Genomic DNA, 21,596 nt, shown 5'->3' with positions numbered 1-21,596 from the left:
TTCTGCCGCAGAATCAGTGATTATAACTGTGCTTTTGTTGCTATCTTCCAGGCCCTAATTCTACTTATTTGCACATACTTCTATAGTGTATACCGACAGAGCTTTTCAATCAACTTCAAAAAAAGGAAGTTCTCAATTTGGTTGTATATATTTATTACATTTGTCAAACTCTGTCAATTATAAACCAATTTGAAAGATTCCTTTTTTATTTGAACGGATATTTTAGTGATTGGTCGCATATGAAGTGAATGTCACAAACTACTGAACTGATTTTGATGAAACTTCATCAAAATCAGTAGTTCTGAAGTTGATATAATTGGTTTTGCCACAATTGAAGTAGGTTTTTTTATGGTATGCAATCTTGTTATATAATACCAAACTGACGTGGCGACCATTGTTTTGCTTCTTGCCATCGCCTACTGTACGAACATACCTAGACTAAAAAAATTTATTTTTAAATTTTTTAGTTTATTTCTTTCTTCGACGATTTATTTTTCTGTTAAAGATTATAATTTTATTTTTCGTTGTTAGACCCTTTTATAACGGTTTTTTTAAACAGTTTTCTTTCTTAACAGAATAAAAACAATGAAATCTTTTATAAACAATACCTACATAATTAGAAGATTATATTATAATCGGTTGAACGATTTCACAGATTAGCGTAAAAGAACATCGAAACAAGATATTATGTATTTAGTTTATTATAATAACGTTGAATTTAAAAGCTTTAACCTGTTTAAAATCTATATTTGTTCTAATCATTCTATTGATAGATATTTAAAAATTATTACTTTTTATGAAAAGTGTGATTATTCATTTTATTTGATTATTTATCTTACATGTCCTTCTTATATAATTACCCCCCCCCCCCCCCTATTTATAAAAATGTCAAACCTCTTATAAACCTATTTTAGCTATTGAAGTGTTTTGTCTTGTTCTTATGCTCTATTTTCTCAATTTGAAAGACAATGACAAAACAGTTAAAATAGATTTGTAGGACGTTTTAGTTTTCGTGAATAAGGGGGTTATTTTCTATTTCTTTGTATAACATTAGAATTTAATCATAAAAGATACCACATAAATTACTTATTTTTAATAATAATTTCAAAATTTAATGTGTCTGATATATAAACCAAATAAGTACCCTTGTACACACTTGATAGAAAACAGTACAAATAGGAATTGAAAATATTTAGTTGACTTCGAAGTTCAATTTTGTGTCTCAGAAATTCATTAAAATTTCAATTTGATGTTACAATTGAGTAATTATTCTAAAGACCAGTACAGTTGTATAAAAAAAAAATACAAAATTATTTTTTATTAGCTTTTCCACATGACGTCATCTATGTATGTGACCGGGACATATTCAATTATCGGGATAAAATAGCCCCTATTCTTTATCAGTCCATATAGTACTGCACTAGTACCAAAATACCAAATTTCATAGCGATCGATCCGGCCGTTAAAACGCTAAAAGTTAACAAACAAATTTACTTTCATATTTATGAAATTAGTAAAAAAATTGTTTTATTTTTTCTAAGCAACGATATTACATGTGACTTATTGAGTAAATTAGAATTTCTAAACATTAAATCTTAACTGTTGCATACTTCTAAGAAATTTACGCTCAAGTAATCAATATTCACAAAATGGTCTTTATTTGAGCGTAAACTTCATAGAAATGATCAAAATAAGTATATCGCTTTATGAGTACACGCGTGTGCATCGTTCCACACAGACGAACTTCCTACACTGTAATCAGAGAGCAGCAGACTATGAGTACGTATTTTGTTACCAACTACTAACCACACACCGCACTCCACTAGACCTTGTAGTGTTAATGATATTTCAAATTATTTTGAATTAAGAATGTTTTTGAACTTTTTTCAATAATTTGTACCCATACTAGAAATAATACAAAAGTATTAAGGTCTATTCAGCTATTTTTAGTGCTTTGTACCTCAAAAGAAAAAAGGGGACCCTTTTAACACCACTTTGTCGTCTTTTTCTCAATAATACGTGGAGGTATCATACTGAAATTAATATAAAATACTCCAGCTTGCAACTTTTTGAAACTGTGAAACCATCAAACTTCTAAGTCAAGGGACATTTGCGAGGGAATCAAAACTTATAGGGTATTTCCCATTGACCTAGAATCATGAAATTAGACAAGAAGCAATGTCGTACAGCATATATAAAGGGGAAAAACATACGTACCTAATTTATACGGAACTCTCGGTGCGTGAGTCTCACTTGTACTTGTCCGGTTTTTTAAGCAAATGCATATTTTAAATATTCGTTTAACTATCTACTGCTGAACATGTCTCCTCCAGAAGAGGAGTTTTGCCAGTAGTTGTCCCGCTTGGCAGGTGGTTTGGCAACCACAGTTAGGCTTTGGAGATGTTTTAAGAGGGATGCTGCTAACCATCCCTCGCCTTTCCTTAGTCGTCTCTTACGACACCCATGGGAAAGGAAGAGGTGACCGATTCTATGCCAGGACCTCAGGGCGATATAAAAGCGATATATTCGTAGGTTATAAAACATATATGCGGTTACAGTTCTCACTGCGCTTGACTGCGGTCTTGGAATCCCAAGTCGAATTCAAACCTAAATAATCAGACTAACGAAAGCTGGTCTGAAAAAAAAGAGTCGGTGTTAAAATAAGAAAGGACATGCTACGGTAATTCGGGTATGTGGAAAGAATACCAGATGAAAGGTTGACAAAACAGATATACAATACGAATGTGTATAGATGCAGTTAACTGGGGAGACCTAGACTAATCTATTATGCTTAGATGGACCATGTTTTTTCTGAGGAAGAAGTCAAGAATCTCCGTAAACGGCATGCATGTATAAGGCTAGTTATGTAAGTGCAGGAAACAAGATATATCTGTAAGATAGAGGTCTTTGGTATTCCATTCTCTCTCTTATATATATGTTTAGATTGTTTAAAAGTAATTGTCACTCGCTTCATACGTCAGAGGGCACATAAAGCCGTACGGTAAACCATGTTACAGGCAAGCATTTACAACAAGGTGGTCTAGAAACTTTTGACCCAAGAGGGCGACATCCACACACGACTAGTAATAGTAGGTACTAATCATACATATAGCTAAGTATTAAGTATATTAATTTCGATTAACGTTTGAAAGGTATCACGTTTTCAGTCAATAGTCGGACAGATCTGTACCGGTGGTAGAATTTGGAACGCTAGCGGCAATGTTGCATCTCTACATAGTATAGAACGTACTACGTAACGTATATACTATATATATCAAAGTTGCTTCCCGTAGACTTTACGCTTAGATCCTTTAAACTACGCAACGACTTTTAATGTAGTTTTTATCAATAAAAAAACTTACAAGGAAGATAATTAAATTAAAATTAAATTACGTAGGCATAGTTTAATATTATTTTGTGTTAATTTGTTAAAATATGCGAATAATTGTTTAAGACGTCGGAAGAAATTAAAACGAATTAAAGTTTTCGTTGAAAATGTGCAATAATAGCCAAATAATGTATAATGAAGTTGTTCCTCTTTATTATGATTATAAAAGAGTCAACGTTGACATTCTATATTATACAGATAGATTTCTATAGCCATATTGATGTTTAAAAAAATTATACAAATTATGTAGAGTTTAGAAAGCTACTTAGACGAACACAATATAATATTATCACTCCATACTGACATCTCATTATTTCTACATTTCATTTGAGCGGATCCGAGGCGAGTCGCTAGTGTCTTATAAAATAAGAACTGTTTTATTATTCTTATGGCTTCACATCGAGGCATAAGATAGCGAGTGATTTTTCGCTAGGATTCACATATAACTAGGCGGAGTGCTTTTTCTACTCTGTTTGTAAGTATTATATAAGTTATAAAAAATAATTGTTATGAACGAAACAACTAATATAACCAAGTAGAGAAAACTTGTTCCCTATCTTTAAAAGTGATGAGTAACCCACGAGGGGTCGTAACATCATTAACTCTTTTGTTTGAATTTTATGAAATCATTTCTTTATTTACATTGTAATTTTAAATTAAATATAACCAATAAAAAGCCACCAATGTATAAGTAGAGAAACATTATTTCCTATCTTCAAAAGCGGTGAGTAACCCACGAGGGGTTGTGACATCACTAACTCTTTTGTTTGAATATCATGAAATCATTTCTTTATTTACGTTATAATTGTAAATTGGATATAACCAATAAAAAGCCACCAATATATAAGGGAAATCAAGTATGGTTTTATTTTTAAAGCTATTTATATATTACGCTAAATATATTTTTGTAGGTATATAGAGTGAAATCAAAATTACTGGTATCCTTTTAGACAAGTGTTCTACAAGTAAAGCTGAATGTTTTCCCCAAAGATGCATGCATGCATGCATGCATATAAGTATTATTAGTGTTTTATAATTGCTTCTGTATCTATATTGTTGATTTTATTACTTTTTTCACTGTTTCAATTTTATATCCCTTTTTATATTAATACCCGCCCACTATGTACTTTTTATTACGACACATTTGTGATTTGTTAATCTTTGTCGGGTGCCCACGATACAGGTTCGCCTAGTGTGGGGCCCATTGTATCTTGTTTTTGTAACTTTGTGTTTTTTGTTAAATAAAATAAAACAAAAAATAAATAAAAAAAAAATAAAAGAAAAATGGGTTGAAAATTAACAAATAAAATATGAACTTTCATATTAACAAATTAAATTATTCAAATTATCAAAATAGTATACAAAGATCAAATTTTTAATGGAAAAGTGTAGCTACCGTGGTTACTGAACTCAATGTACCCTAAACAAATTATATAAAAATTATTTAAAAATTAATTACCTAAATCGTTCTCTTTGATACGTTATAAATTAAAATATATGGAATAACTCAGGAAGTGTGTTATATTTTAGTATAAAGAGTACCTACTTAAGCCTAAGTATACAAAATTATTGAAGATATCTTCAGTAATTTTATATAAATTAATAAAAAAATTAATAATATTTAATATTACAATTACGTCATCTTTAATGAGAAAGGTGGACTTAGTATAATAGTGAAATCTTATTCTGATATTAAATAGATACTCATATACATGTATACAGATATCTAAACAAAAGCTGTACCTACAATAGATGCGTCAGAGCATTTTCACGATACTAAAAACCTAGCGAACATTTTCAAACGCCCCATACATGTGTAACATAGACAAATTAAACATCGAACACGCGTGCGCAGCCTTCAAACGGCTTCTAAACGCAAGATGGCGGCCGCGATCGAAGTGACTACCAACAGGTTGTAGGTTGTGTAGTAACATTGACAGTCGCCTGAGTTGTGTAAACGCTCGCCTTGGCCGAGCGCATGCGCGCAAGGACTCCGCGCGAGTAATGGCGTCGCCGTAACAGAATTAGTATTACGTTCGAGGGTGTGTACTTGACAATTTGAATTGGTCTAATCTAAAATAATCTTGGTATTATAACATTTTATATGATTATAACTACAAAATACATAGATTTGAATTGGTAAGCTTATTGGGATAACAACTTTATACTTAATTAATAAAATTTTACAAATTGTCATTTAGAAAAAATAAATGCTAGGTACTCAGTTACACTTATGGATAAATAGCTGTATACACATATATCGCACAGCGCCATCTAGTCTTAAATGAATCCACTACGATTGCTTGACAGCTAATTGACATATTTAAATTTTTTTTTTAATGTATAAAAACTATACCTAGGAGATAAAAATGTTCATATTAATACATATATTGTATTTTTGGTATTATACGAAGATCTAATATACAACGATCACAATGCAAAGGAGTGTGTTAAACCGCTACACCAAAACACTTTTTGTTTTTTTTTATTATAAAATGTGCGCCGATTCATTAATTCAAAAATATTAACGTTCTTTTGAAATGAAAAGGAACAAACGAGAACAGCAAAAACTAAAAAATAAAGTTCAGACGATCGTGTGACGAGTCATCCGAGCATATATCTCATTTCCTGAGTGTACAGATGACCTCCTTTTGTTTAAAAATAACTTCACCAAATAAATTAATTTCATCCACTTATGGCAAGTTAATTTCAAACATTATACGCAAGTTTATTAATTAATTGCGTAGCATTTAATTCAGAATTTCCTTGCTATGTTTAAATATAAATTAAATACTTATACACAACGTTTTCCTAGTAGGTTCATGTACCTCTTTTGTAATTGCATCAGTAATAATTCCTTTTGTATCAGTATATGAATAACTATAATATATAAATAAACAAGCTTTTAACCGCGACTTGACGCATAATCGGGATACATTCATTGACCGGGATAAAATGTAGTCTATTTCCTTCTCCGTCCTATATAATACGTGTATGCCAAATTTCATAGTGATTGGTTTAGCTATTAAGGCGTTAAAGTAACAAACAAACTCGTGTTCACATTTTATAATATTAGTAAGGATATCATCATTGCGTCAATATTAGGTCACATTTTAAAGATTACTTAATACGATATTTATTAATTATTCCTTTAATTTGACTGCTTTGTACTATAGATTAGAAAAACGGGATATTAGTTAATATACTTAATGCAATGAATTTATTAAAAAAAAGAAACATCGAAATTAATAAACTAATTAAATTTTTTAATGGTTTATTAATGGACGCCGCCGAAAGTTGACAAGTTCCGTCGGCTATATTTTAGCCTACGATAGCGCGTAGACGCTCGTAGCATCACTCATAAACTGTTTAATAAATCAAAAACTTACAGTTTTACAAGTTCTTTCAATTTATCGATTATTTATTTACTAATAAACATTTTCTTCTCTTCGTCTGTTAATTAAAATGTTGAAAATATTTTTTTTAATTTTAATAATGATATTAAAAATGAATATACCTAATTTAACTTCGAATTAAAAAAAATTAAAATATTTCATTGTTTCACCATACGTTTTATATATGGTGTATAAAGAAAATAACCATAAAAAAGTATATCTAACGTTTCTCTATGTCGTCATTGGCCTTCGATCAAAATATAGGTTGCAATTTATTAACGCACACACGTGTTGAACACGCACACGTAAACACCGATGCAATGTAAAATAGCGTAGTTATAGAAAAAGAGTGGGACAGATAAACGATAACGACTATAGGAGGGGCGCGATGGTAGGGGATTCGTAAGAAAATACAAAAAATGTGCGTGAACCCTACGCACACTGCTACGATCACGCGTGCGTTTACATATGCAACACACGGACGCATGTAAAACGCGTTAAGTCAAGGAGAACAGAAGATTAAGGGCACATTATATTGACTTTGATGAAGAAATAAATACTTCTTTGTTTAAATGTTAAAATCATTATTTAAATTAATGTTATTTATAATATAGTAAACTCATTTCATCGCTCTTGCAATATTTATAATGTACTCACATGCGTCAGAGGGGCCCGGTTCTTCTTCGGTCCAGTTTGACACTTCGGTGGTAATTTTGTAAAAAAAAAATAAAAAGTTTCAATTTCGAATACGGTGTCACCTCGTCATGTAACACTCACAAATCCATTCAGCCGTATTTGAGCGCGATAACACTGTCACAGCATAAAACAATGTAACACATCACGACAGTCACTACTCACAAAAATATTCCTTTTATAATATTTATTACTAACTAAAAATATAGTTCGGGTCCTAAGTTTCCATCTGATATGTGTCTTGCATCGCAGAGCGCTATAACCGCACTTGTATACGACGAAATAATTCGGAAAAACTCACTAAATCCCAAAATATTTTCTTTTTGTTTTTATCTCTCGTCGAAACCACTACGCGAATGATATGAATATATTAATTTTTTTATTTATAAAATATAGTCTGTGATCAAAATAGTTTTATTTAATTTGGGTTCCTGTTTTTTTCGGAGGTTTTTAGCGGTTATGTCGCGTGTTGTGGTCCAGTGGTGTGTTGAGAACGGAAATGCGACTCTCTACCGATTGTGCATAGGCGGGACTGCACCGGCGGCGCACACCGTACTAGACCGCGTGCGTACTTAGCCATTACCTTGTATTTACTGCGACCGAGAACGAGGGGTTATGCAGTCTTGATATTAGCGCACTTAAGAGAAAAAATTGAAAAAATACGCTTAAAAAGTAATTCAACAGTAACTTTATGTGTATAAATTGTATAAATGTATGATTAATGTAAAACATATATTAAATTCTGTTTAAAAACATAAACAATGAATTTAACAGAAAATATTTTTTAAACTTTATAGAGATTATACTTAGAGATTGCAGGTGACACAGTTTATTGTAAAGGATTATACTAATTTGTTATATTAATATGCGTGATTACAATACTTTATTTTATCATGAAGCTATTTTAATTTTTAGGACTTTTTATATCACGAAGGTAGCAAACAAGCATACAGCCCGTCTGATGGTAAACAGTTACTGTAACGTATGGACATAATAAATGTTGATGTGATGTCAAATAAAGAATAATAATAGACATATTTATTTTCATAAATATATATACTTTTAAAATGATAATATTTTAGCCCCGAAATATATTATATATATAATATTGATGTTAACTCAATATTCTGAAGTGTTATAATAATAAATGAAAAAGTAATTTTTCTGTAAAAAGTGCTTCACGAATATCAAGATTTCGCAGTCCTAGTATACTCCACTACTATCATAAAGTGCAATGTCGTCTGCATACTAGCGCACTTGTGTGAGTGCCCGCGTCTGTATGAACCTTGTGCATTTGAGTTCTACTCGCTTATCTTGGCTTTTTCTAATAATCAGAATGACATTATGTACGCGTAATAAAATTTTAGAAACATTCAAAATTTTTATTTTCATATTTTCATCAAATTAGAAATACTTTTGACAGTGTGCGCGCGAATTCTATGGCGTTTGTGTGGGAGGTTTTTTTATCGTTTTTTTCTTCGGCGTGTGGGTGCGTTCGATTGTGTTCGGTGTTGCGTCAGTGTGCGCTGCGATTGCACGAGTATTGCATGTGTGCAGCAGTTCTTGTAAGAAAATGGTTCGTTGAAAAATTTTGTAGGAATCCATAGAGATGGCGCTGTAACTATGATGCACATTGCACATCCCATCAAAAATTAGTTCTGATTGATGACTTTCTACTTTTATCACTATTTTTGAGACCATAAGACTTAAATTCGCTTGTACAGTACAAACTTGAACATTTTTTGTGCTGAAGTCATTTTTACAATTCGCATACGTAATTCTATTGTCGGTTCTGTTTTCGGTTGTGTTTTTCAGTATACTTTGACCTTTACTACTTATGTAATAAAGATGTATTTGTTTTTTATATGGATGGAATAACATTAATTATGATTCAAATTAGATAAACATAGCATACACTTAAATAGTGCTTGAGATTACAGAACTAACATTTTATCAATAGCTGTGTTCCTTTATGACTAGTTATATTAAATTTATTCAAGGTCTTATAACGCTATGTGTGAATTAAATTATGTATTGCTTATAATACACTAGTCGACTCTATTTATCATTAAATTGAATTAAATTATAGGTACTTCGACGATTACAAAAGAATTTTATCCTTTTCAAGTTTTTATCCTGCTAATATTGAATGTTTGTTACTCAATTATGCTTGTACGAGGGATAATGTTTTTTTTTTAACTGACTTAAAAAAAAAGTTTTTAAGGTCGAATATTTTTTATGTTTATTATTATATAACTGTCTTAGCTCTAAACAGATCAGAAAAATTCTTTTTTATCTTAAAGGATATATATACTCTTACAAATTGGTCCCATAGAAATTTTATCAAAATCAGTTCAGTAATTTAGTATTTTTTAAATCAATATAACTGATTTTGTCACAATTGAAGTCGGTTTTTTGTGGGACTGAACCATTAATTATTTTTATTACCGTTCTGTTAAAGTATTGGAAATGTAAATTTAACTTGATTCCAAAGACCTTTCTCGAGAGTTCTCTTTCAGATAGTGTGTACTATACATTACATTAAATTTATTCCTTCATTCATCTTGTTTGCCAAGTTTGTTTTCTAGGTTGCATTGAAAAATAAATAAAAACAAAGAAACACTCTGGAAACAACTACAGCCAATAGTAAATTTTAAATTTAGAACAGGAATGACAATATTACCTATAAGATTCTACTAAGATTGCAAAATTGAAAGGCTTGTTTGAAAACGAGTCACGTCAAAATCGAATCCGCGAATCGATATTAATTGAATGACAGCTGACAAGCAGACATTCGGGTCCAAAGTGCTCGAGCTCGCAATCCGATGCCGACCTTCATTCAGTAGATGTGTACGTCTGATACGATGGGCGGAACTTATTGTTTTAATTAAAGCACGTGCCATGAACCGTTTTCAACCGACTTCAAAAAGATGGAAATTCTCAATTTGATTGTGTTTTCTTTAATGTTTGTTATGTCATAGTTATAAAACGATTTAAAACATTCTTTTTTGTCTGAAAGGATACACTTACAGATTGGTTCCAGAGAAATTTTATTAAAATCGATTCAGTAGTTTTGTTTTTAAATCAAAATAACTGGTTTGCCACAATTTAAATTGTTTTTTTTTTTTTGCGGAACACATCTTAAATGATTGTATTTCATAACTAGTGTTGCCATACGAGTATGCAAGATGGAGAATTAAAGAAATTGGATTAAAGAAAAAAATATAGTCAGTGCTGAACATAAGCCTTCCACAAAATGGAGATATCTTTAGCAGTAGACTAGGTTTTGCTAGTGGTTACCACGCTTGGCCGGCGGGTTGGCAACCGTATTTAACTTTTGGCGAGGGACGCTGCTGCGTTATACTATTACTATTAGATACTAGTTATACCATAGCATAACCTAATACTAATATTGATGATATATGATGAGCATTTCCGCGTGGTTCTGGCATAGAATAGGCCACTTTTTCCTTTCCATAAAATATCACCAATCTTAATTGCGATTGTCAATCCGTCTGCCAATTGTGGCAACTACTGGCAAAACCTCTCTAGAAGGAGGCTTATGTCCTGTTAAGTCCATGTGGCTTGGGTACCTCTGTCCCATTCGTGTTTCTACCGTGAAGCAGTTGTGTTTGCATGGCTGTTTCGGTTTGAAGGGTGGAAATGACGTGAATTTACAGGGTACAGAGGAATAACACCTAAATCCTTAGGAATGGCAACGCATTGGGGGTATCATGGGCAAAACAGTATACTCTGTTATGTCCATGGTACTGCTTATGTCTATAGGCGACGGTTACCACTTTCCATCAAGTGGGCCGTCCGCTTGTTTGCCATTCTAAGTTGCATAAATTAAATAAAATATAAAGTATATATATTCAAGTCATGTTTTAGATAGAACCTTAAATGGCAAAAATTGACACGTATTTTCTTCTTAATAAAAAATACGTTTTTTAGTATTACGAGATATTTAATAGGAAAAAATCTAAACTGAAAAATATTTTTATAATTTAGAATATAGATAATATATAATATTGTCCGGTCGACCTCCACACGGTCGACTTGGAAACCATTATGTCTGATTCCCGTTGAATTTGACGTTATCGCTCGCTGAGGTTACAATACCAATTTTATCTATTAAAGAAACCATCATGCTTTGTTATTGACAGAAGACTAAGGTATTACTTATAGGTTAAGATATTATAATAAATATATGTTTATAATAAAGGATCATTTTACAATTATTATTTATACTGACTTTCAAACCGAAATAATTTCTAGAAATATGAGAATGAGATAAGATACATGCAGATAACTTTATTATAGTCACCTTCTTGTAAATATGATTAGATTTATCTACTTTTAATATTTCTTAGAAAAATCTTAGAATAATAAAACTCATTTACCGATTACAATAGAAATAGAACAAAAAATATACATGTTTTTATCTATAATAAATTAAATGTTTGGAATTAAAATACGTCCTTCCGCGTTTTCAATAATATGTCATGCAGATCAGATACTAGATACGGCAGTCAACATTCGTTTATTCACTTTTTCCTTTTCGTTTAACATTTTAAAATTTGCTACATTAAAAGAGAGGCAATATATTCCCTTGTTCTAACATGTTAGACTTAGTGTCTTCCAAAAACTAATATTGTTATTTTCTCATAATTGATCAAATAACTTTTCAAACCATAGCGAGGTTTGCAGGAATATTAATGCTATCTAGTATAAACTGTAACGTATGCTTATTAGTTTACATAATATAAAAATTTGCTCACGCATAAAGAATGTAATACAAGCATATTAGAATTATACGTAGCAAGGGTTACTACTAGAGACTACAATATGAGGTTCTTCAAAAAGGGTACAATAAGATTTCTTCAGGATCGGCAGCATGCATGACATCCCTAGTGTTGCAAGCATCCATAGATTACAGTGACCGTTTACAATCAAGCGGTCTATATACTTGTTTCCCACCTCCGTGGTATAAAAATAAATAAAAAGGAAACGAGCTTACTAACATCCTAATCTTTTTGTCATTTCCAGTAACAAAATCTAATCGTAGATCGTTAAATCCTATACAAGTACCGTAATCTTCATAATTATTATAATTGGTGACATCCATTTTCCTGTCAGAGATAACCAATTGGTTAACAACAGCTTTTTCTATCTCGATTAGGATTGTCTATGGGTTTCATCACGAAACTGTGAAGGCTGTCAATTCTCAATAAATATATATGTACAGCAACAAAGGATGCTTATAATACTACATTCAGTATAGCTACTGTCTGCCCCTCTCTCAAATTGACCTCGCCTCCCATCTGCGACTACAATATTTCTGCTGTTGCAAAGAACACACCGCGCTTCGTATTTAACATTTGCGTGTGTATAAGTAGATGCAGATTTCATCTGTTTATGTAATAGTAACAATGAAATCACAAAATAAGTACCCGAACAATTGTCCGAGGTTTGCAATACCGAAATGCAAAAAAATATTGAAGGGAATAAATTCATTCTTCACCTTTGTAAGTAAAGCAAATTACTACTCACCGAGTGATCAAGACATATTTGGTACTAATCAAATAAAATTGTAACATGATTGAATAAATTATTTTTTAATTAATTAATTATTAAACACTCCCCTATTGTCGCAGGCGTTCATAGGCTACAGTGATCGTTTACCATTAGACCAGCTGCATGCTAGTTTGCCACTTTTGTTGTATAAAAAAACATTGTATTTTCACTAAATTTACTTGTATATATGTTTGCATGTTTATTACTTAATGACCCTTAAGCAGCTGAATAGACTGAATAGACTTTAATGACAATTAATACACCGGTTAACCATAGACTACTTATAATTATTAACGAAAGTAATACAGAATTATATACAGGTACTGCTCACCTTACGCTTTATCTCCGTGAATTCTAAATGAGTTTTGATCATTTCTATTAAAATCAACATGGTTTACTTCCACCAATATTACGAGTCTTATAATAACAGTAGTTTATATTTTACAATGCAAAATCTTAAATTACTTGTATACAGAGACAGATTTATACATTTGCTGCTAACAGGCTTTTCAAATTTTCTTGCACACACCGACCTTTAATTCTATACTCTAGTTCACACTCATATTAATTAAAAAAATTGTCATTGAAATTGTAACTTTATGGTTATAAAATTTTAGTCCCAAATTTGTTACCTCTAAAATCTATCACCCTTCAACCTACTTAACCTGCTAGAAAATCCGTCACTGCTACTATGTCAATTCTACTCGTCAAATTCCAGGAGCATAAAAAAAATTATAGCTACCCAGACTCAAAAATAAACATTTAAAATGTTTGCCATAAAATATTATTTCAGCTATAACTCCCAAAGTCCCAAATGATATTGCGTTGCCTATTTTATACATTTTATCAGCGGAATCGAAGACGCGTGCGTGCGACAGCCGGCCCACGTCACCCACCGAACCGTGACGGCTTGTCACAATCGAAAATGTCACAAAATTATACGCAAAAACAGATGTTTTTGAATTATTCGTATATACCTTATTAAGGTTGCATTGGGGTTGAATAAAAATAACAAAAAAGGATTTCATTGAAACTAATTCTTTATGATTACTATTATTATGTTGAAATATTATTTTTCTGTGTTATATATTTCATCAATAGATTGATATTAAAATTTATTTTTTAATAAGGTTGTCATTACTACTAGTTGAAAATACATACAATACAATATACGAAACAAAAAAAAAAAGAAATATTAAAAAATGGTATTCTTAGTTTATTAACATACCCAATAGAAAACTAATTTATTATTAATTTATTTATTTTCTTAATATCAATACCTGCTCGAGTTGATATTTTTTAATTGCTTTATAGTTATTAATTTTAATTTATTAAAATGATAACATTTGGAAATTGTACTGGCAGATATTTAATTAAAAAGAAATATTTGATATTTTAAATTTTCTTCCGAAACTGGAACAAAACTAGTATCCAAGAGCCGCCATGACACTTTTTTGTCATCGACCTAAGATGGCGCGTGGAAACCTTTTAAAACAAAAGAAACCGATCGCCCGCCCCGCCCACCCTCTTTGCACTGTCCAACGCAAAATTCAAATATGGAATGTACAAAACACATGAAATTAAAAAAGCAAACAAAGCAAACTTTATACGAGAAAATACAAACTAAATCAACAACGACACCGGCCAAATGCCGAATAAACAAACGGTAACAAACAGATATCCCGAATTTACTCGAAACGGGACGGCAGCACGTACCAAACGCAACATAATCCCGCAAAAGCGGGCATGCAAAGTCGTATAACAGTGGCACATTTACCGGGGAAGGCATCAGTCGACCACTTGTTGCTTCCAAGTCTCGCTCCGTCGGGGACGCTAAACTTCTGATAGTCACCCAGCCGACCAATTACTCCACTCCGTTGTTCGAATTAGAATTTTTAATTTGACTTAACAGTTCAATATTCAAAATTGATTCACTAATTAAGATTTTTTTTTAAAATTCAATGTTTTATTTTCTATAGTAAAACATAATAACCAGTAACTTCGTACTTAGAAGTTTGTCAACAGGAACCGTTACTTCGTAAAACAATCAACTATGCACTTAATGAAACATTAACAATATAGATACTTATAAAATATACAATCAATCTGGAGCACCTGTTTTAATCAATTCTCACTGCACTTCACTAAAGCGTCTTAAAAGTCTCAAGACATTGAACGCATTTGCAAGAAACAGCTAGCGGATAGGGCTACAATTTTAAATTATAATTGTAACGTTCAAATTTGAAATGTTGCACTTGGATTTTGAATTTGGAATTTGTTTATGCCAAAATTGAGCCGAAACGCGGCTAGATAATACAATTTTGCTCCTGATTGCGGACGAGAGTAGTTGCATTTGTGCACGCCGGCCCAGTTGCAACAGGTTGTTTGGCGGAGCGGCTGCAGGGCGCTTGCGCGTTGCGGCCGACCGATGCACCTCGCCACAGTGGCCACGGAAGTTACGCACTGCCGTTTTGATCATAATTGTATTTGGGTTTTAAGAGGTGGTAGTGTAATAGATACGAAATATCGTAAGATTTAACGTAAAATAGTAAAGAACTGATCAAATGCAGCAACGCAAACCAGAGATATTAGCATAGAAATCTTCAAATTTAGATCACATATGATTATAAATATTTATAATGTTTGTTATGGTAGTCGTAATGCATTCAAAATATATGTTCAGCATTACAAGAATATAATTCACTTAAATATATTTGCTCTTTTGTAAGATACTATATGTATATCTATGTAATATGCAAAGTGCAATATGTAAACCCAAGTAAAATGCTAAGTTAAACGTCTACAGTATTTTAATTAGATATGACTACATTACGCCACGTCGTTATAGAAATATACATTAATAAAAATATATATACTCATGACTGTAATGCTAGACAAGAAGGTAACATAGACATTTTTAGGTAAATGTTGTAATCTGAGAGTTCCGTTTACTACACCTAGTTTTCCTTATATATATCTAACAAATTTAATTCAAATCAATAATTAACAATTAGCCAAAGAATTACCAATCAATTAACATGTAACTATCATATGCAACAAAATGTTAAATAAACAATAAATGGTGTACAAATTCCAGAAGGCGGAACTAAAGTGTAACCATTGTGGAACGCAAGGTTGCAACTCTCGACCTCCAAGCGTACGGAATTAGGCGCAACGCGATCCACACCGCAGAGCCTTATCAGTTGCACATCCAAATTGTATTTACGATAATACAAAAATTTTATCACTCACAAGTGCAGGTTTACATTGGAAGAGTTACCTGTTCCAAACTGGAGAAAGCTAGCTGACGTTGACGCAATCAATCTGGTATCACATCGAACAAACGTGTGCATAATCATACCAATCACCAGGGGGTCAACAATGAAATGAAATTACAAATTTTCGGACTTAATTACGTGTTTTTATTTATACTGAAAGCGACCCAGTAAAAGAAGCTTAAATTTTCGTTCATCATAAATCCTACCATAAAAGATGATATTTTAACATTTTTAATATTTTTAAACAGTACTTATCATGTGATTTTAACATATAATTTGTGTTTTGTTTGATTCTGAAATTTTGGAAAACATTTCATGGTAAGCCTTCTAGTTAAGGTAAAATAGTTCGCGATATAAGAAACCAGGCAAAAAATATCTGGCGCCACAACAAAACGCCCAAATCCGAGTGGATTCAGAAAATTTTATTTCCTAAATTGACCCGACCTAGAATCCGGGATCTTATTTACATAAAAAAACGTGCTCACTACTGCGCCATAGAAGTTGTCTACGTTATTTGGATATTACATTTACTATTTAACGTTTATTTGAAAGAAAGTCGGTTTTCGATTTAATTATAATCTTACCAACACAATTGCGTTAAAATTCCACCAGCAGGTTAGTGCAAATAATGATATTACAAGTTACTGCGACACACAAAAGCTGTTTCGAATTTTAGTCAGTAACTAACCAAATGTAAACCTGCATTAATGACTGTGACGACTGACAAAACGTCGTTTGTAACAAATTCTCCGACATTATTTTTGTACTTGTCTTTTTGATACTTTGATAGTGTTTGTGATCACTGAATGAACTCCGTGACTAATCTTTTTTATAACTTACATTGAAAGTAGATCCAATTACCTCATAAATTATTGATTTTGGTACAATGTCTAATGAAGAATTTTGTAGAGGAGAGACAGTGATCGATATATTAATTTTTCCCCTCAAACTGGACTGTACTAGACTAGTCTATGAACTGCATTATATAACACACAATGAAAAGTTAAGTGTTCGTTTACACAGACTGGCTCGGAGAGAAGAGCAGAGTTTAGTTGCAAAAACAATAAACCTTATTTAAAATATGGTTTATTTTGACTTTTAATTTCTTTTATTATATAAGAATCCTCAAGAGCCAACCTAATCCGTTTCATATGAAATAAATAAACTTTATTTCAATAACCAAAAGCTATTTTAAACGCGGTCAAAATCTATTCTTTTCTTCGAGCCGGTCTATGTGAAAGAGCATCAAAAACAAAAACCATCCTAATTTCGTAGTCAATATGGTCAAATCTAATGGCTTCACCTTAGAGAATACAGTTCTTAAGGTCAATATTTTAATACGGATGTTTAGTATTTGTAATTTTTTGTAACGGTGGTTTCAGTCCCTTAAGGTTGTTTACGCCATGCAATTCTACGTGATTTATTTACAAACAAAAAGTACTAGATCACTAGATTTCATTAAAGGACACATTTTTAAAAATGGAATTTCACCGGCTTGCGCTATTGGTTATCGGCCAGCGTAAAATAATACCGACGGTGTATCTACCATGCCATTTTCATTTGCAAAAAAGAACTATAGCATTAGATACATATTTTATCATCATGCAAGTTTTAATATACATGTACATACACTCCCGCCTATACGAGTTTCCAGTACAAACAACAAGTTATCAGACTTCCAAATGTTTTCAGACCAAACTTTACGCAATAAACACTTCTCGAGCTGGACGGAGTTTCGTTTCACTGCGGAACCCTAAACTGACGCAATAAGGCCGTAAACACAAACAAATACAAGAGTGCATCAAGCTGCATATGTTTTATGGACTTCAAATGAAAAAAATCTTTTGATAGGTATCCAACCTAAACCTATCAAGATGGAGATAGGTCACCAACTTTTGAAATGACTTTAAAATTTCTCAATACAGCCGTATTTGTTTTGTTTCACTATATGTATGATACATGATATCTTCACAGATTTAGAACCGTTAGTGATGATGTTTTCTTAATTCAAAATTCACCATCGAGTCTTTAATTGGGTCAAGATTAAAGCGCGTTCATCTTTTTTTGGAATAATGCAAATATTGTTTAGTCTGAATGTGCTATGTATGCACTAGTATTGTAATAGGAACCAACGGACTTATTTGTAGCAATATACTCTATCCAGTCGACATTCAAGCGGTCTCTCCTGGAAAACATCATGGTTGTGGCTATGATAGGCGATGGTGATCATAATAAATTGCTCATGATAGTTCAATTGATTTTACTTCATTCTGACTTACCATGCTACAACTTTTTTGTGCCGTTAAAATTTTTGCTGTAAGTGACTCACAATCAGAATATTTGCTTGGCTCTCTATCTAAGGTGCATGGTACAGTGTACCAGGTGATTAACATCTGGCAACGCTGCTCAGTATACGCGATTTTTGATCTAAACAGGGATCCAACTCGGGACTTCATCTGCGTAAAGAAACGTCTGAAACTGCACCATGGAGGTCGGAAATGAGTTCTGAAAAGCAATTTGGCTGAAAGGCAACGGTATTACTTACCGAGTATGTAGACCATGTTCTTGGTCCAACGCTGTAGTTCTTTACGAATCGCGCGACGTTCTTGTTGGCAGCGTGCGAACGAGCACTCCGCCATGGCATACGTGCGGCAACCCTACAACATAAAAGTATATTCAGATTTATTTTTTTATTAAACTTAGAATAGCAAACAAGCTTCCGGGGATGATATAAAGTGATAATCAATCAATCAATACATATAATAAATTCGTAACTGTTCGCTATCTGTACATGCAATGAGCTGAAACTTTTTTTATTAGGTGTATGTATTGATTTATGAAAATTCTGTTTACTTATACGAAGCCGAGTGGGATCGCTAATTTTGCATATAATAATAATTTAATATTATATTTTCACTTAATAATATGTAATTTAATATTAAAAGCCCAATAGATATGATAGAATACTAAATAAATTTTGTATAAAAGTCATCTGCTTGGGTAACTTTGTCCGATTCGTGATTCTGCCATGAAGCAGTTGCATGGCTGTATTTCGGTTTGAAGGATGGGATATGACAGTGAAATTACAAGGTACGGTGATATAACACCCTAGTTCTCACGAAAGACAGACCATGAAAGTTATCACGGGTGACATAATATACTCTGTAGGCCATAGTTACCAGTTATCATTAGGTGGTCCGTCAGTTTATTTGCCATTCAAGTTACATAAATAAATACATGATAATGCCCATAGTATTATTAAAGCCTTCTTCAGGACTAAGATGCTACGCCTCTGTATCCTACAATTTCATTAACATAGCCCACTCTTAAATAATTAAAAGCATCACTGTACAAACACGAAGGGAACAAAGATACCCAGAAAGGTATGCCAAGGGACGACTTCAATTAAGCCAAAGTTTGTTTCTGACTGTACTTAGTTTATTTATAAAAATATTTTTTTGAGTTTCAGGTAAGTTAACTATTCTATTACGATATAGATTTGAAGGAACTAATCTAATAAAATGCAACCTCAGCACATCCTGTGGACGGCATGAAAATAATCATATAACGAGTTTCACAGCTGAAACCAAATTATATTTGCTAACACAACACTTTGAAAAGCGTCGTCTCTGAAATACAAATTTCATTAGTTAGAACTGATAACGATACTGGAAACACAACAGTGAGACTAGACGAAACCTGTACAAACATCTTACAAATAAAAACTGAAAACCAATTAGTACAACATCCATCGAACAAGTATCGACTCCGACGGTCAATGACCTCGGCGAAAGGAGCTAACGAAATTCTACGAAAAACCTCCGTTCTCATCAAGGAACACCCCAACACCCACCGAATATGCCCGAACCACCCGAATCTGGCCCCCAAATTCTTATTTCAAACTCCAGACGAAGGAGCGGGGGGTATTGCAAAACTATTCTTATTTTAAAATCTCTCTCCACGGAATATGCCACGAAAGAGGTTCTTATTTTAAAAATATCACGCTCCACCGAAATTTTCTTATTTTAAAAACTTGAGAGGAGTGCGAACGTTCTTCCGAAATCCACCCCCCTACCTCCCAGTGGCCAGTTATGATATTCTTATTTTAAAATCGCTCGAAGCGTTCGGATTCTGTTATTAAGATGTTGGTGTGTGTACGCTTTTATGAGACCGCTCGAACGTGAGCTAGGAACGTCTAAGACACAAAGGAGTTCACTCGCAAATAAGTATGTAACATATCTAAAGCTATCTAGCCTATTGGAAACTACAATAGCGTCTTAGAAGACTGTCATGTAATGAAAAAATGAATTTATTAAAATTTTCCTTATTCATGACCTACATGACCCAGATATGCTTGTTACTCTACAGAAATACGAATTACGTAATTGTAATTCCAAATTTAACTTTGATATTTCAATTCACATTCAGTCAACAGTATGTATCGTCGAGACAAATGTATGCGAATTCGAAACTTTAAAACAAAAAAATTGAACGCGATGCAACCAATAATCTTTCCCGCCAATTTCCATCGCTGTCAAATTTGGAACCGCGTCGCCGCCACCCTGGCGCGCCACCCCGCCCCAGATCAATTTACGATAACTCGGTTTCAGCATTCCGTCCCGCTCCGCCTTAAGACACCCAGCTATCCCCGTCTCCCCCCGGATAAGTTCTAGAACTGGGCAACCGTTCACATCAACAACCAGATAACTGATATAAAATGATTTCTTCCAAAATCATGTTATACTCGTATATAACAGTAGTTGTTAAAAATAATGGGACTTACTGTTTATAAACATAAATAACTTCACTACTCTTTAATTCATCAATATAAAGTTTGAATTTCAACTGAAAATTATTTTCATTTATAATGATAGTATTTTTTAACATAAGATATAAAATGAAGTGAATAATTATAATTTTTAAAATTGTATTTATTACGAGAATTTTATTAATGTCTGTAAGAATGTAAATTTTATTATTAATGACTGTGGATATGAAATAAATGGATGAACAATAGTAATGAAATGTCACATAATCACACCAATTGTCTGATCATCAAGTTTTATTGACGAATTTATAATAATAAATAAACGGATCAGATATTTCAGTTTTGTTCAAAGGTAGTTCCTAATTTGGCAGATACTTTGTTTTGGCTTTCTATGATAACGGGACCATTCTCTCACGCGGATATGGCCCGGGACTTATTTTTAACTGTTGTGTGCGTCTTACGCGCAGATGTGTGCATGGGGTTAACCGTGTGTGTGT

At 32.5% G+C, this 21,596-nt stretch overlaps 1 protein-coding gene across 3 annotated transcripts in view; it reads right to left on the bottom strand.

The window, feature by feature from the left end:
• LOC113514343 (mushroom body large-type Kenyon cell-specific protein 1) overlaps nucleotides 1-21,596 on the bottom strand; it is a 185,698-nt gene that overhangs the window by 108,801 nt on the left and 55,301 nt on the right. For 2 of the 3 annotated variants that reach the window (XM_026898407.3, XM_026898409.3), the window contains exon 2: nucleotides 18,877-18,988. In XM_026898407.3, coding sequence (XP_026754208.2) covers nucleotides 18,877-18,970 — 94 coding nt within the window. In that variant the 5' untranslated portion in view covers nucleotides 18,971-18,988. Of the gene's footprint in view, nucleotides 1-7,440; nucleotides 8,075-18,876; nucleotides 18,989-21,596 lie in introns of those variants that run through there. The other variant, XM_026898408.3, reaches the window with a different exon arrangement.

The sequence above is a fragment of the Galleria mellonella genome, unplaced genomic scaffold, assembly GCF_026898425.1.
Source record: "Galleria mellonella isolate WM207_F2 unplaced genomic scaffold, CSIRO_AGI_GalMel_v1 utg270, whole genome shotgun sequence".
Classification (NCBI taxonomy): Eukaryota; Metazoa; Arthropoda; class Insecta; order Lepidoptera; family Pyralidae; genus Galleria; species Galleria mellonella.
Note: the sequence above shows the minus strand (reverse complement) of the source record. Positions and strands in the feature narration are given on the sequence as shown.